General features: G+C 43.5%; 1 protein-coding gene across 5 annotated transcripts in view; it reads right to left on the bottom strand.

Annotated features, from left to right (window-relative positions):
• The window catches only part of pbx3b (pre-B-cell leukemia homeobox 3b), a 58392-nt gene that overhangs the window by 12008 nt on the left and 29770 nt on the right, over positions 1-16614 (bottom strand). For all 5 annotated transcript variants that reach the window (XM_041042250.1, XM_041042252.1, XM_041042254.1 and 2 more), the window contains exon 3: positions 754-995. In XM_041042250.1, the coding sequence (XP_040898184.1) occupies positions 754-995 (242 nt within the window). The remainder of the gene's footprint in view (positions 1-753; positions 996-16614) is intronic.

The following is a 16614-nucleotide window of genomic DNA, read 5'->3' as shown; positions in this document are numbered from 1 at the left end:
CTTTTCGTTAAACCAGTAGTTCATACATGATTAATTAGAATAACTCATTTACGTAGTGCACACTTTAGCTCATTACTCTGAGTAAAATTCGTTAAGTATTTACATTTAGATAATTAAAACCTGGAAACACCCTTAAGAAAGATGCATTTACTCCAGGCGAAGTGTTGTGTGCCCCCACAAACCCACCTCCTCTCTCACAGAGCACGGAGTAAATTAGTCTAATTTACCTCACTGGCTTGCTGAGGCATCACTGTTACACCTTCTATTTTCACCCATAATGCCTCTGTGTTTAATGGCAGGCTCAAAGTGCTAGGTGAAGGAGCTGATCATACTTTCATTTAACACAGATGACTAAGGCACTCCTCTGGATCTCTATAATCAACTAGAACACAGTGAATAATACAGTAATTTTTTTTTTCCATGCTGATAACACATTTTCCTCCATCACACATATTCTCTGCAATTTTCTTGCTAATGCAGGGAATAAGCTGTTCTGGGCATTCAGAAGCAATGTGAAGTATCATGCACAACTCAATGGGTCCATTTGTATGCAAACTGAAATTTCAAAAAGCTGGCAGTCATGTGGTGATTTAAACATTTTGATGGTGCAAACAGAACAAAATGTATGTCATTCTCCTTTTCTTGGATGAAGAAAAGTGCATGAAGACGTGTGGTATTTCCAGGAAAAATGTTTTACCTCAAAGCTGTTCTTGAAAAGATTTTAACCCTGGGATTTTAAAGACTCCTCCTTACCTGTTCGTATTTCTCCAGCTCTGTGTGGTAGATCTGTCTGATCTGGGTGAGTTTGGCTCTGTAGTCGGAATGTTCGATGGAGTTGTCGGCCGCCCCGCCCGAGGCTGCGGCTGCAGCTGCGGCGGCGGCGGATCCGCCACCTTTCTCTGGTCCTGCCACGCCCTCTGCCAGCAGCATGTTGTCTAAACGCATGAGCTGGGGGTCTGGGGGGTCTTCCTCCTGGGCACCGCGGATGCTGAGACCTGCAGCAACACACAAACAGGGACGCAGGGTCAGCTAATGGCATCCATTTGCATGTTAAGACTAATACTAATAAAGAAAAATAATCCCATCAAATGGGCCCAGACTATTGTTAAGTGCTATTACATGCAATATGTCCCCCTCCGTAGTCTTCTATAGTGTGATGTTTCCCCTGCAGGTATGAATCGGGTGCCTTCTGTGTATGTGCTGTGTTCTCGTCACCCCATGTCTATGCCTGTTCTCTTTTATTTACACACTGCGCTGCACACTGTGTGTACGGGAAGGCTGACATGACAGCAACATCCACAAACTGACAAATGCTCAATGGTGAAGTGGCACTTCTACTCTGTGAAAGGATGCTAAACAGAAAACTATACCTCTAGTATGTGTCTCTGTCTTTGACACAGTGAATGCTGTGAACTCCGGAAAGTAACTACTGTTTTCCTCATTCGTACTTGCTTATAGGGTTTGAATCTTGTGTTATTGTATAGTCCTGATATTGCAGTTTTCTGAGAAGTAATAAAAAATGTGCTGGTGAAATAAAAATCAACATGCAGCGAAACGAGAGCAGAGTCGATTTTATGCAAAGTACTCGTTCATGAATCCTGTTTTTGTTCTCCGATCCTGCTGTTTATTTCCTCTGGTTTTCTGTCTCGCCAGTCTGTCAGCAAGTCGTAATCACCCAGCAGATAGCATACATGCACACCTGGATGCATTGGCAATACTACCACAATGCCAGGTTTTACAGAGAATAAACAAAAAAAAAGAAAAACAGAAACACACATACACACACACACACACACACTGCGGGTCAGAATTACAACAAAAACAAGCTCGGGCAATCCAGTCTAATAAGTGGATAAAAATGTGGCTCAATGGGCAGTAAATACTGAGTGGCCACTCGAACGTTATGATTACCAGAGTTGTTTCAATTCAATAATCCCTCCTGCAATTCAGGGATTTTCAACAGCTCATTACAGCTTCATTAAGATATGGCCAGCCTCTGGATTCTAAATAAGAAGATTAGTGGCTCTATTGTGTCAGCCAGTAGGCATGCAATCAGAGAAGGCCTTTTACCATGCTTTGACCGACTGACCCTGCACACCATCCACAGGAGTAAATGCTAGAGAGAAAACACTCCTTTTTCTCTTTCTGTCTTTCCTATAAACACAATCCTGAATAGAAAAAAAGAAAAAAAAATGAGGAAACACGTCATATTGTATACACTCCTCTGATGTTTTCATCTCTGTTGGTGTTTTGTTCGACTGCTGTGCCACTGAAAAACAAATTTGGCACTATTTATGGATCGCCTGGCTTTGAGTCTTTTAGGTGTAATGGTGTGAGAGGAGTGGATGAATGTGGCTATTTGTGTTGGAGACATTGAGATGCTGGACAAGGCTCCATCAGGGCTGCACAGCCAAGCCATCCATGTGGACAATATGCCGCTGCTCCACTAACCCTCATCCACATCACACTGCATCTGCACAACTCCACCCAAAGCACTCGTTCTGGACAGGCTGGACTGTTTCTATTCCAGTTTGTGCAGCAGGAAACAAAATGGCACATGATTCAAATGTTGACTGACCAGATGCCTGGCTACATATCTCAACATGCTCTAATAGCTGGTGGTTTGTCTGCCACTACAGTTCATATTTTCCTAATTCAGTATTTACTCTCACTCTCCGATTCAACACAAGCTCAGCAGGCTGCACTTTCCTTTGTGCTGTGGGTGGTGGTAAGTAGGTAGGCACGTTTTTCATGTCAGGTATATTAAATATAACTCTGGGACGCAGCGTACATTTCCACACCAAACCCTGTTGTCACTTTCACTCCACTCACTCTATATCCAGGGGAAACGCAGCTGAGGGAATTTACAGGGCTTTTCAGCTAAATGGGCATAAATCACTGGTTTCATTCAAACTAAATAATCACAGGCCATAAAGAGCTACTTGTCTCTTACCATATATTACCACAAAGTTCCTGTGTGCAATAATGTGGCCATTCATGGCAAAGGAAAACAGAGCGAGACATTAGAAAGTGACATGTAATCCTGTTAGTCCGCTGACATGCGGAGTGGCCGTGACATTTTTATCATACATGTCCATTTCTATTTGGGAAATCAGCAGGATAAAAATGATTACTGTGCTGCCCTGAGAAGCAGACGGCCCTGCAGGAGTCCACCAGGGTATGTTTGTGCCACAGCAGCTCTGGCTGGTCATTCATAACACACATGTTGGGAGGGAGGATGCCTCTGTCTTAAACACATAAATACTAAAAATGTAAAAAAAAAAAAAAAAAGAAAAGAAAAGACATAATCCACAGGGGGAAAAAAGAAAAAAAAAAAAAACAGGTGCAGTGTGTCTCTGTCTCTCTACGTGCACCTTTGTTGGAGAAGCTAAAGATTGTGGATTCACTGTCTAAGCTCAGCATCATCACACAACTTCCACAAAATAGGCTCCAGCAAGATAATATCTTTAATTTGCTGTGTGGTTGACAAATCTGTATAGTAACTTCCAAAGCCACAGTCACATTCTAGCCCTGTAATGCTGCTTTGCCTGCTCAAATCTTTATCCTGTTTTTGTCTGATGATATGGGTATTAAAACAAGTTTGGGCACCCGAGTTTAGCTCTAATCCACCTCCACAGTCAAAGTGGGATTAATCTCAGTGCAAAGGGAAAATGCCGGAGTCGTGTCACCTTGGTAAAGCCTGCGAGCAATAGGAACTTGAGAATGAAAAATCTATATATAGTCTAGTTATTTCACATAACTCTGATGATGCTGGCTCACTTAATTACCAGAACGCGTTTAATGATGTAAAAGAAAAAAAAAAAAATCAGAAATTGTAATAATAATGTAACATGTCCTTAATCGGCCTCATTTGTCACTCAACAATACAGGTGGAGTAGCTGGGGAAAAAGCACTTGCCTATATGATTGCTCCTCATTTCTCCTCTGTGGCTGAGACAAAAGGAGACACTGTGATTAATCCATCCCTATCAGTCAGGGGTGGTTCTCCTTTTCATTTTTTACAGGTTTCACCATCGGTATCAGATCCGAGGAAGTAACAAATTTGACAGATAAAGACAATGCAGCCCTTTTCTCTCATATACTCTCCCCTGTTCTCTGTTTATAATCATTTCCGGTTTGGGGCTGTTGTCTCGTACATCATTCCCTGCTTGAAGCCCTGACAGTGATCTGAGCACTGCCTCGGGCCGCTCTCCTTTCCTCCCACCTCTTTTCCCCCTGTGCCCTCTTTTATTCTGTGGGCTTAGCTGACCTTTGGCCCGCTGCTTGTTTACTCTCATCACTGAAGTGTGAGCAGGAGAGCCATAAAGGCAGAGTCCTGCTGGGTTAATGTGGCCTGCTGAAGAGGGAAGGGGTGGCTCTGGGCTTCTCCACCTCCTTCTGCTGCACTGACTGCACTGTCAGATGCCAGACACCACACAAGATGAGTAGTGCTTCTTGCAGATAAAGCCAGAGATTTTTTCTTTATTTATAGTAAAATGTTTTTGCAATGTTTTTCTGAGATGTAAAATGTTCTGTACTCCAAGCAGGATGTGATGCGGTAAAGTGATTTTGCCTGGGTTTGACATTACCCGCTGTGACTCTAAAACATCCTGTTCATTACAAGTAACCCTGACCTCCTGCAGCTCCTCTCATACCCAGTGCCTCCGGTGAACAGCTCCGGCCACGTATCGACACTCTGTTCATCTAATTGCATTGATCCGCAAAGGTCTCCCAAAGCTAACTAATCGAAACAGAATTTATTTTCTGTCAATATTTGCAAAGGTCATCTCTCTTAAAGCCGTGGAGTAGACGGTGTGAGCAGAGAGGAGGAAGAGGAGGAGAATGAGGAGGAGGACCGTGGCATCTAGCCTGTTACTGAGGCTCGTCCAAGGTGAGCTTTAACTCGGGCTTGGCACTCATGATCCAAGGCTTCTAATCCACCGTGTTATTAAAACCCGCTGCCAAAGCAACACACTAGAGACTACAGAGGGCTTAAAGTATCCATTTCACAAAGAGGCCAGTGTCACTACAGCCGTGTTCCACGTCTCCTTTGACTTCATATCATCTCCTTTGTCGTGGCGCCTGGATCAGTGACTTTCAGCTCCAGAAGCGGGGAGCTGGATCAAATTACCATTGAAAATCTTTTGTTCTGACAAATGAAACATAAGGATCCTCTTTCATCGATGTTCTTAAAGGCTTTTTTAAGCTTGGCCTACATCCACATGGCACAAAGAATCTGAGAGAATGCCTGCGGGCTCTCTCTAGCATGTACAGTAATTAACATGCCATTAACACATTAATACACATTAACTATTCCCAATGTTAATGGCAGAGTAATTACCATACCTGATACCACACTGTGGGGAAGCCAAAGCACATTTGCCACTTTGTGTTTCACTTTCTTTGTTGAGTGAGCTGAAAAGAATAATTTGGGAAGATGGCTCATTCTCTGCTTCCCTCCACACAGAAAATATCAGTGTCCATGCATATGTCTGCGATGTAGAGCCGCTCCTCAAAACCAAACAGCGCTTTCACAAACATAGTGTAGCTGTTCCGATTTCACTAGAAACACAGCTGAAAGACGGAGAGTTCTGATTGTAAACCACGAAGGATTGGCTTTAGAGGTGAGGCTGAAATACTAGAGGGGACCCGAGAGTCTGGTGATTAAATGCAGAGTAAAAGCAGGCAGGGAATGGGCCCTAAACTGGGGAATCCCTGTCTAGAATGATGATGTATTTCCTCCCAGTGCGGTGAGTGATAAGCTAATCAGCTGCGCTGACAGTGAAGTGTTACAGCCCCCCAGTGCTGGGTCAAGACTTCTCCCATCATACACCACCAGCACACACTAAACAGACAGCGCATGGAGGAGGTGGTGTTTAGTGACAAAAAGTGGCTCTGGTCAGAAAAGAAGATCTCTGTCAGTTCAGGTAGCCTTTGTCCCTCGATGATGATGATGATGATGCACTCCCACCACCCACCCCCTCCCACCAAAAAAAAAGAGGAGGCAGTGACAGCGGGGGCGTGGGGTGTGAGGGGAGGAGGGTGGGGGGTGCTTGCCACTCTCGACCCACGACTCCAAGACATGCGGGGAGCGGGGGTGGGTAAGGGGGTGGGAAAAGACAATCCAAACAAACATCTTGAAGACATTTTGCCAAGCACACCAAAATTAATCACTGTCCCACGGTGGCACTGACATTTGTGGGAAGTGACACACAACATGACAGACTAGAGGGAGAGGATGAAAGGAGAGCGAGGGAGGGTGGGAGGGCTGGGTAAACAAGAGCCACTGTCACTCGCTGTGATCATGTGTGCGTGTGTGTGTGTGTAATGTGTGTATGTGTGTACATACGTGGACGTGTGAGTGCCCGCTTTGTTTCCTGCCCTCTAAGACTCAGAGTGGGCAAACGGCCAAATGGTGTAGTGATGGCTGACCAGGCCTGGCGGTGGCGGCCGCACGCAGAGGTTGGGGAGACTGGCCAAATGAGTGGACAGGACCTCCGGTACAGATCAGCACACTGACTGACCCTACAGGACACATACAGCATGGGGCTCCAACATGGGGCTCACATGGTTCACATGGTCTGCTAGTCACAGAGTGAGTGAACAATCACTGAGACACTTGTGTGTAATTCAGGCAGACGTTCCCATATCTATGACGAGCATAATAGAAACAAATATTTATTTGAAAAGTCAGAGAATACTTAGTCTCTGTGCTGTAGGTAGACTCTGAGTTGAGAGACAGTTATTGCATCTTGTGTTTCAATATTTCATTTTATCCCCCCTATATTGTGTTAGCATGTTTTGCTCCTTTCTTTTCTTCAGTTTCATTTTATATTTCATGTATTAATGGTCTTTAGCTGCTAGCCTCAATTTGCTGCAAAGGTAGGCTGATTTGTTATTCAGACCTCAAGCAAATAATGCAAATGTGGCACTGAAAGCCACTTATGAAATACCCAAAGGCAACTAATCACTCCTCCTCTCGTTCCAGCCTTTCTGCAGCCTCCTAATTAGAAGATGGAGATTGCATGAAACCAGGTCACACAGCAGGTCTTGTACACACCGATAACCAGGAAAATACACAGGCAAAACTTCATCCAGACACCAAGCCAAGCATGCATTATTTTAAAGGCTAGAGGTGAAAAAATAATGCTATTCAGGTTATTAATCCCATATATTTCACTGTATGCTTCCAAAGAAAGGATTTAGGCTTGAAGCGTTTTGTGTACGTGCTCGGTATTTGTGTGTTTTTCGGCATGTGAATGCATATGTGTATGCGTGTCAATCTGTGCATGTGCATACGCCCCTGTCTGCATGTGTGCGTGTGAAGGCTACATGCTTGCATAAACAAAGAAACGGCATTGGTAGCATACAGCCAACCATGATCCACTGCCAGAGAGATTATTCTTTGCAGTGGCATTTCTGCAAGAGAGTTGACAGTCCATCATTTAGATTTTGCAGTGTATCCACGAAAAGGCTGCATTGCCTGAAGCAGAAGGAGCTGCTCTTTCCTTCAGTGTCTTTTATAGAAGAGAATTCAGCTCCAAATTGTAAAGCCAGAATCCTTTGCTAGCTGTGCTAACATGTAAGGACTCTGCTACGAGGCAACTGAGGTTATGACACTGGAATAAGGCTGCGCTTGACGTGCTGATTCTCAGTGCATCTCTTGGTGAGGATTGATAAAGCTCACAATAAAAAAAACAAAAAAAAAAAACACATCCGCCTCGAGTGTCAAAACAAGAGCGCTGTTTCTGGAAGCATCCTGAGCCTGATGTTGCAGGTTACTGCTGGGTCTGCAGAGTGCAGTGCAAGGAGTAGCTGGGCAGATCAGGTCCAGGCCAAACAACAGCTTGTGACAGAAGCAGGCCAAAGAGGATGTTGAGACACGCAGAGACATAACAGGCAGCCGGCCTGCCATCCACTCTTTTTCAGCTCTCCTTATACTCAACACATCACTTCGGATCTATCGCAAACATCTCTCAACGAACGCGGCAAGAATAGAGTTTCACATTACCATTAGAAAGGAGCGAAATAACTGTGGGCTCTTCAAAGCAAATGAGTGAACGATTGTTGGGAGAATATAATCTCCCTCATTTCGTTTGACCAGCTGAATAGTTATATTGAACACCTACAGATGATATTCCACCTTTTTTTTGTTGTGTGATGCCCTGTGAACAAGGTAGCAAAAAAAAAGGTTATTTGGTGCTAATTATTCCCAGCATGTACTTTACACACCATTTAATGAGTTAGAGTGGAGGCGTGGCCATTGGCTGTGACTTGCTTGCCCAGTTATCCAAGATGAACCGTGCAATCTCCCTCACGTCACCCCTGTCATGTGTACCAAGTCCCCCTCCACATCCAATTCCCTGCTAGGGCTTCACTGGAGCATAGACGAGGCGCCACTGAAGCAACACAACAGCTCCCGTAGCGTCTCAGCACACCGATGAGGGAGGAGTTTGAGGGGGGGGCGGTGGTGTAGGGCTGGGAGCTCACTCTCATAATTACAATAATTAACAGTTGCAGATTTAATTGGAAGGGAAGGCATTAACAGGAGGAACATTGTGGCGGTGCATGCAGAGGGAACCTTTGCGGCAAGAAGCTTTTGTCTTCTCTGTACCTAATGGTGCCTTGGCTGCGGTTGGCGAGCGCTGACACAACAACACAACACACCACAACCAGGCTGAGGGTTCAGACGGTGGGGCTTGTCAGGACTCAGACTGGAGGCAGATAATTAGGTGCCAGGTTAATGAGAGCACAGGCTCTTGATGGCATTTGGTTACTGTATGTGGGCAATTAATGACTTTGTTTTTTTCTGTTTTTATTGCCCACTTGAGTGGAAAACATAATACATTATTCACTTCAGGCCTGTGTGTGGTGTTTGATGGAGTATCGGCGACTCTGGCTAAAGAATCGCTTTCCTTCAGTGTGGCGGACGGTTAATTCAAAACAGCGAAGTGTACTATATGGAGTTAGCAAAATGTAATCTCAGTTCGCTCATGGCTACTGCAGTGTATGACCTTTTCAGAGCGCGCTGCCTCATGTCGCCAACCGTGATGTTAAAAACTCAAAACAGTGAAGTTGCAGGTCAGGCACAGGACAATGTAGCCACAAAAACACACCAGAACAAAGAAACCAAACCCTGTGGCCATAAGTGTTCAGTTAATTCAGCATATCACGTTTCATAATGTGTTTGCGAAATTCCATACCCCCTAGAAAAGCCCTGCTTTCATTCTAGAGGATTTATTGGCAATGAATCCACTGAGAGGTCTTTAGACATCCTCTTCTTTAGCCCAAGCACTCGACGCCTCCTATTTTGGAGTTAGTTGTTCTCTTGCCTGTGGTGGCCAATTAGAGTGCTATAAGATAAATGGGCACCCACAACTTTGATGTCCATCTTTTTAATAAGCTTTGGTTAAGATGACATCTGTGTGAAAGAGTTCAATATCTTCACAGTGGGAGAGAAAAGAGGTTTATTCTAAAATGAAATATCATGTAAATACTGCTGGAGGTTTAGGCTGGGTGGGGGGATCATAGTGTCGGCTGTGACTCTGGTGTTGGCATTCATTATCTTCCTCTGCAGTTGTGCAGATTAGTCAGCGAAAGATGATTTTTAGAGCCTCGTGAAATCTATGCTTTCATATTACTGAATCAGCTTCAGCATAAACAGAAAAAATTTTTTTTTTTTATGAGCTTTCAAATATACAGAATTTCGAGAATTCCGAAGCCTGAAAAACAGTATGCTGACATATGAAACAGAGATACACAATTAAAAAATACAAACACTAGCGCACCTGAAATGCAACAGTAATAGGAGAAAAGTAGAGTGTAACAATATCTAAAATGGTGGGGTAATAAAATGGTGCATGAGTGTGTATGAATGTGGGAGAGAGAAAGAGAGGTGGAAAGAGAGCATATATCTAACCTAGCCTGCGGACGTGCTCCTTTATACATGTGTGTAACTCAGTCAGGAATAATGTAAATGTCTGGAGAGTCTTAAGACTGAGCAGGCCCGTATAAAAGCGCCCTGTTTCAGGCTAGTAAAACAAGTCAATAAATACAGCGGAGAAGCCGGTGCTGTCTGCTGCACTCTCCTGAATGAAAACAGAGGTGAACTGCTTATTTTCAGTCTGGCACCAACGGCTGACAGCGGCATTATGGGCGCTCATACATTCTGACTATCACTCGTCACAAGCTATATCTGTCAACATTACACTCAAGTGCATTTTAGATGTAAAACAAGTGTGCCCTGGGAAGAGTATTTATGACCCGATGTGGTCAGCAGCTAAATGAAGTGAACGTTTCCTACAGCAGCGTCTGACCGCAGTTATGATGTTTTTAAAAGACTTCTCTTTCTCACCCAATTCGTCAGTTTGTCTTTTTTGTTGATTCTCACAGACAGAACAAACACAGAAGTATAACACGCAGCCCCGGTGGGGTAGCATTTACTCTAGGAGAAGGCAGATCCAAATGGGAAGCGGATGACACAGACCCACACAAAATGGAAACACCATTAAGTAGGCAAACACTTCAGTGTGATAACTGCTACCTGATTACAGCTGGAACACACAGCCATGGTTCTTCTTTTCTTTTTTTTTTTTTTTTCATACTGTGTCAACACTTTGGGAAAGCAAATATTTCAGTGACTAACCTCCCTGCACTTTAATCCATATGGTGCATTCTGTTTGTCACCACAGATGTTACACTCCCAGGATGGGCTTTCAGAATAGGAGGAACTACTCCTCTACAAGCAGTGGCTCACTCGCTCCGTGCTACACAATGAATACACAGAGGTCACACACCATATCACACCGGGGCCAGCGTCAATCCTTTATTAAATTACCTAGCTATCTTATTTTCTGTCACTGCACTGATATGAGGGTTATCTTTTTCATTTATGTAGCGGATTTTCAGGGGATTATGCATTAAAGATTAAGGGCATGTATATCTAACACCTCAGCACAACAAAATGCAATACCTCAGACAGTGCATGGCTGATGTGTGTAAGGCAAGCAGGGTTTGCTATAAAACAAATCTTCAGCAGCGAGAACCGGAGAGGGTTTATTCTCCTCAGACAATACAAGCTGTGACTATACAGAATGTTTCAACCCTAAAATACTGTGGTAAGCAATACAAATCCCTTGGACAAAATGAAATGTATTAAACATGTGGATTTCATAAATCTCCCTTTCCTCGGTCTGGGTCAGAGGTATATTCACTGTAGAGCTCAGCAGACACTTTTCCCCCAGCATTGTTACTCTGAGTCGAAAGTGCTCCGAGTGGTTTCAAAATGAATGTCAGCAAAAGCTGCACATGTATGGCAAACAGCAGATCCTCACAGTAAAACGGTTCAAATCACTTACCCCTGCTACTTTATAAGAGTATTACAGTGGTGTAGGGATTTAAAGGTCTGCTATAGAAATATTACAGCTGGAATAGTGAACATTCTACATTATACATGTAAAAATGCTCCAAAGATGAACGGTTCAGGGTAGTCCTCCAGGTTCACTCTCCACAGTGCAGTGTCCAAAAAAAAAAAAAAAAAGAGAGAATGGTGGGGGAAAAAAGCCATTCAGATCCGAGCACAACACTGTTAAACACCCAACTGGGATCCCTTTAACCTTGAGTAGCGCACCAAAGGTAGAGGCAGCCCGGGGCTACGGGGGGACTGGCTACCACAACTCCCAGTGCCATGCTGTTCCACAGTGGGGGCCCAACATTACCAGATTGCCAGAGAGGCCGGCAGAGGTGGTGCTACGGAGCTAGCAGGAGCCGATCATTCATCTGCCGCAACATTCGTTTAAGTTGCTCCATTATCTATTTGTTTTGTTTTCAAAACGAGTCTGTTTCGGTCACCTCGCCGAGGAGAGAGAGCACACCCGTGTTCACCTTGTGGGTGTTGGAGCATCTGTCGGTGGCTTGTTCATGAGACATTCCCACTAATTATTTAGCTAGTGTGATGGATAATCTGTGATCATTAAAGATCAGAAGAGCTAAGAAAAGATTGGGAGTAATTATCATTGCTCTGTGGTTCCCACTAATAAGTGAAGGACTTTGAAAAAGCAGCAAGTAGCGCAGATACACAATTAAACACTCTGTCTTTTACTTACCAGCAGGCTCTTGTATTTTCATTTGCTTCAAACTAAAAGCTAGTAAACAAAGCATGAATGATGTATGAATGTTATACATAGTTCTGCTCCGTGTGGGGGGGCCCGGGAGAAAAGAGGAATAAAAATGGAAGATAAATTAGCGTGTGATAGCACACTACTAATACACTTCAAACAAATAATGAAGCCTACAACCTATGAGTCACTTCGATCCCATTGTATGATTCAATCATTTTCGTGACAGCTGACGATTACTTCATCATTGCATAAAGACAGATTAAAAAGTTGTCAAATTAAATATTTAAGAGGGACTGCAGGCGGTGGTGAATTTTTAAAGGAATAACACAGATTGGAGATGAAATGAGGCACCTATATGCATATTTTATGCCATAGGGAACGAATGCATATATTTTCCTCTAGGCCACCTACTTTGTAATAAAGAATAGTGAGTGTATAGATGTGGTAATGCAGCACAGCGGAAATGATATGAAAGAGAAATTGGTTTTACATAATGATGTCAAAAGGAATATGGCTCTGCATGGTCATGTGGAATAAAGATAAGATTCTCTTTCTCCGTGAGTGAATATTTTGCTAATGGTTTCTTCATTTCCTTAAAGAATAAAGAAGCCAGCTTTGTATGAACCATGAATGAGGTTTCTATTGAATGAAGTTAACATTTATCTTTCAATAGAAGAAGAGATCTGTTGAAAATACCCATGTGTGGAGCGGAATACTCAATGTAAAAGCTTTGTCATCTGTTGAAATAAAGAGAAAGTGACAAGTGACAGTAACTGCGATCACATTTTCAGCACAAGGAAGGTTTGAAGAGCAGAACAAAGCGGTAAAATGCAACACAGAGAGGGTTAAATCTCTATAAAGAACAGAGAGGAGGCTGCGTTTCACAGTCAGCATCGATTGGAGTAAACAATGACTGATCAATACAAACATAAAAGACTCCCTCTAAGAAAGACTTGCATGTAGATTTCATATATCATATCTCACAAACAGATACTGCACAGTGTGTTTTCTCAAGCCTGTTGAATTAGCAGCAGGGCACCTTTTTTAATACACTTGTTTTCTATTCAGCACTGGTACACAGATACACTCCTGTGTCCATACACGCTTACTCATGCAATAAGCATCATTGTCACAGAGCTTTCCTTTCCAAATGGTTCAGCCTCCACCATCTGCAGGCGTTCCCAGACACACCGCTTTGAGTCTGCCATAATGATGCATGACTAAGTACAGTTAAAGTGTTGCAGTCTGTTGGCAAAAAGCAGTCAAGCACTTTGCTATAGTGTCACTACGGATAAACCATACAGCTGAAGGTTGACGATGGATAAAAGGCAGTGACAGGCCTAGTGATGTGACTCTGTGTGTGTCTCGGTGTGTGTGTGTGAGTGTGTGCGCTAGTGCGGATTCACATGTGTATGAGAGGTTAGAAACCATGGCACAGCAGATTTGTAAGTGTACTTAACTAGGATGTGAAATAGGGTTGGACACAGTGAAATAAAATGCTGTGCTGGAGTCTGTTAAAACTGGGACACGGTTTAAAAGTTATCCCCGCTGCCAATAAGCAGGCATCTCTCTCTACTGCTGTGGTTTTAGGGGAATCACAACCTCACAGGTTTGCTAATATCATCAATCACACACATTCTTGCGAACTGTTGTTAGGCAGCACAATATGAAATCGTCAAATGCAATCCCAGCACTTTTTTTTATGCATTTGGTAAATTATCTTGTTTCTCGGATTTTTGATTTGCAGAAGATCGTTACTCGGGCTGGAAAGTCCAGCCTTTGCAGAGCATTGTTTATTTGGCTTATTTGGCCCTTGTACACTTTCCTCCTTTGGTTGAATTTAGCAATAAGGGACTCAAGCCTCCCTCTCAGCTCTAACCCAGTCTGTCTCCTCATTTCACTGTCTCCTCCGCTACTCTTCAGGGTAGATATTCAGTGTACAGTGAATACAGAGGAGACAAAGAACTCTCCATTATACTGTACTCTGTTTGCCAAAGTCTTTAGTGTCAAAACGCTCCACAGACTTTGTTGCTGCTTTGTCGAGTTCACCGCTGCAGCCGCTTTCATGTAAATGATCTTGAATGTTATTTTCTAAAGAATGCATTTTAAAGAGAAATTCTCATTTCTGCCTCTGCATCTTGTCACAAACCCTTTTCTCTCCTATCTCCTCCCCTCTCTCTCTCTCCCGCTCCCTCCTGCCGCAGCCGTAGACTGCATAATTGATGCAAATACTGTCACATGTGTCAGGAGTGGAGGCTCTTCTAGTTTACTTCTGTGCTACACTTTATCGGAGAACATTAAGTGGAGAAAGCAGCCTCATGCCAAGGGTGGAAAATCAGCTTGTCAGTGGTCTCATTCACACAGCCATTGCTTCGGAATTGTTTCATCAAGGTGATTGAGAACAAAAAGTACGGCAGCAAATTCCAGCTTATGTTTAGGAGCCCTGCCACATACATTATTTATATTTGTTGCCCACCCTAGTCTCTCTAGCCATCTGAATACATCATTGCCTAATTCTCAAGTATTTCCTCAGATTTCCTCCTATTTGCGCTATATCCTTTCCACATCAACCACGCCATACCATTAGGCTTGTAGAGCACGCTTTTTGTGTGTGACACAGACCTGAAATTATAGATAGCTGCTTTCAAGGAGTGCTGGGGCCTGATGGGAAAGCTGTAATGGCTGTTGAGTGACTGGAGTGCAGTCAGAGACAGGAGCAGGATTTCATTTACAACAACGATACAGGAGGAATTATGTAAAATGGTAACATTCCAAGCCATTTAATGAGCCATATTCACTAATGTCTAAGTCTATGGTCTAGCGGTAATAAAACGCACTGCCTGCCAGAGCTCTGCTGCTACACTGTTTCTTTCTATTTCCAGCTCTGTATGAAACAATGGTGCATAACAGAACAGGCAGACATTTGCAGTTCTTTACCCCTGCGTGCTGAATGCTCTGCCTTCAGACAGAGTGAGGTGCTTGTCTGCCACCCCCCCCCCCCCCCCCCCCCCCCGCCACCCCCCAGCCCTCCTCCCTCTGCTATGCTCTCCCTGTCCTCTTTTTTTTCTGGCCCTAGTCTGTGCTACAGATTAAGTGACTTGATCCTGCAAACATCTGAAGAATTCAGCTCCACAAAGGGGTCAGACAAAGGCCAGGGGATAGCCTTACAGGTCCTCCTCCATTAGCAGATCCAAAGAGGTGTCATCAGGAGGGCTCTGCAGGCAACAAAGACGCCTCAAAAAGAGCAGATTGCCAATTGATGTTTATCTCTGGACACATTATTAAAACCCCTTACAGCCTGTGTTTACTTGGACATATGATCTCTGAAATTAATAGGAGAAATTGATTAGCCTTGCACTGTGCACATGTCATGTGTGATGATTTGTATTAGAAAAAAAAAATATATATATATATTTGGACTGGTAAATGGAATCCTACATCTTTGCTCTTTGTCAAATCTTCACAGTTTTTGGCAAAACAATTTTTTTTTGCACAAACAAGTTCTCACTTGTGAACTGAAATACTCACGCCAAGTAAGCTGCAAGTGCTGACTGTCTCTTTGTTTACATGTTTCTTGATATAGACAAACAAAAATACCCCATATTTTCCAGGCAATAGCATTCACAAAGAATATCTGGGGCTCCTAGAAAAACATTTCAGCTGTAATAAGCTTTCTCCATGAGAGTCTGAAACATTTCAGAGGGCTCCTTTGAAGCTCTCACTATGTTGACTGTTCATATATAGACAGTGCTTGGAAAGTCTGAGCGCCATATCGCTGTAACCTCTCAGTGCTTCTGCATTAATAATTAATTGCCAATGTGAGTAAACACCAGCGTAGATACAAGAATGCCCCTAACAACACAAACTCTGCTGCTCCCACTTAATGCCGTGTGCTCAACAAATTTAGTTGGGTTTGTGAATACATGCTAATGTTGCACTGCAGTCTGTCACACACATCGTGGAGAAAATTCAGAAGCAGGAGCTTCTGTGTTTATATTCAGCTTCAGCAATTTAACCTGTTTGGCAAAAAAAAAAATCACTCGAAATGACTGTGATTTGTTCGAGTCTGCAGAGGGAGATGTGATTCAAGCAGGTGGCTCCATCTTTCACTCCGATGTACACTCAAACCAGCTCAAGAGGAGATTTGAAGGCGTTGCTCTTGCGCAGTTACCCTTTAGCTTACAGGCAACATGCTGTGAGTTTACGGCTAACACGGCCTCATTTATATTACTTATAGTGAAGAATGTATGTGCGGGGCCTGCAGAACATGCTGACCTTGTCACTGTTAGCAGCATCTCACTGTGCTAGTGAGGAGCCTTGCTGGTGTTCAGCTGCTGTTACCCAACCACTCACCGGCTTCTTGCTTGCCTTATACATAAAGCAGAAGCTGAGAGGCTGTGAGTGTGACAGCAGAGCAGTTGCTTATTAAATGGCTAAACAACGTAACATGCCCATTGAGCTCTGATTAAAACATTTCATTACACAGAGCAGGAGCT

Source organism: Toxotes jaculatrix, chromosome 7 (genome assembly GCF_017976425.1).
Source record: "Toxotes jaculatrix isolate fToxJac2 chromosome 7, fToxJac2.pri, whole genome shotgun sequence".
NCBI lineage: Eukaryota > Metazoa > Chordata > Actinopteri > Toxotidae > Toxotes > Toxotes jaculatrix.
The sequence above is the reverse complement of the archived record's forward strand: the minus strand, read 5'-3'. Positions and strand labels throughout refer to the sequence as shown.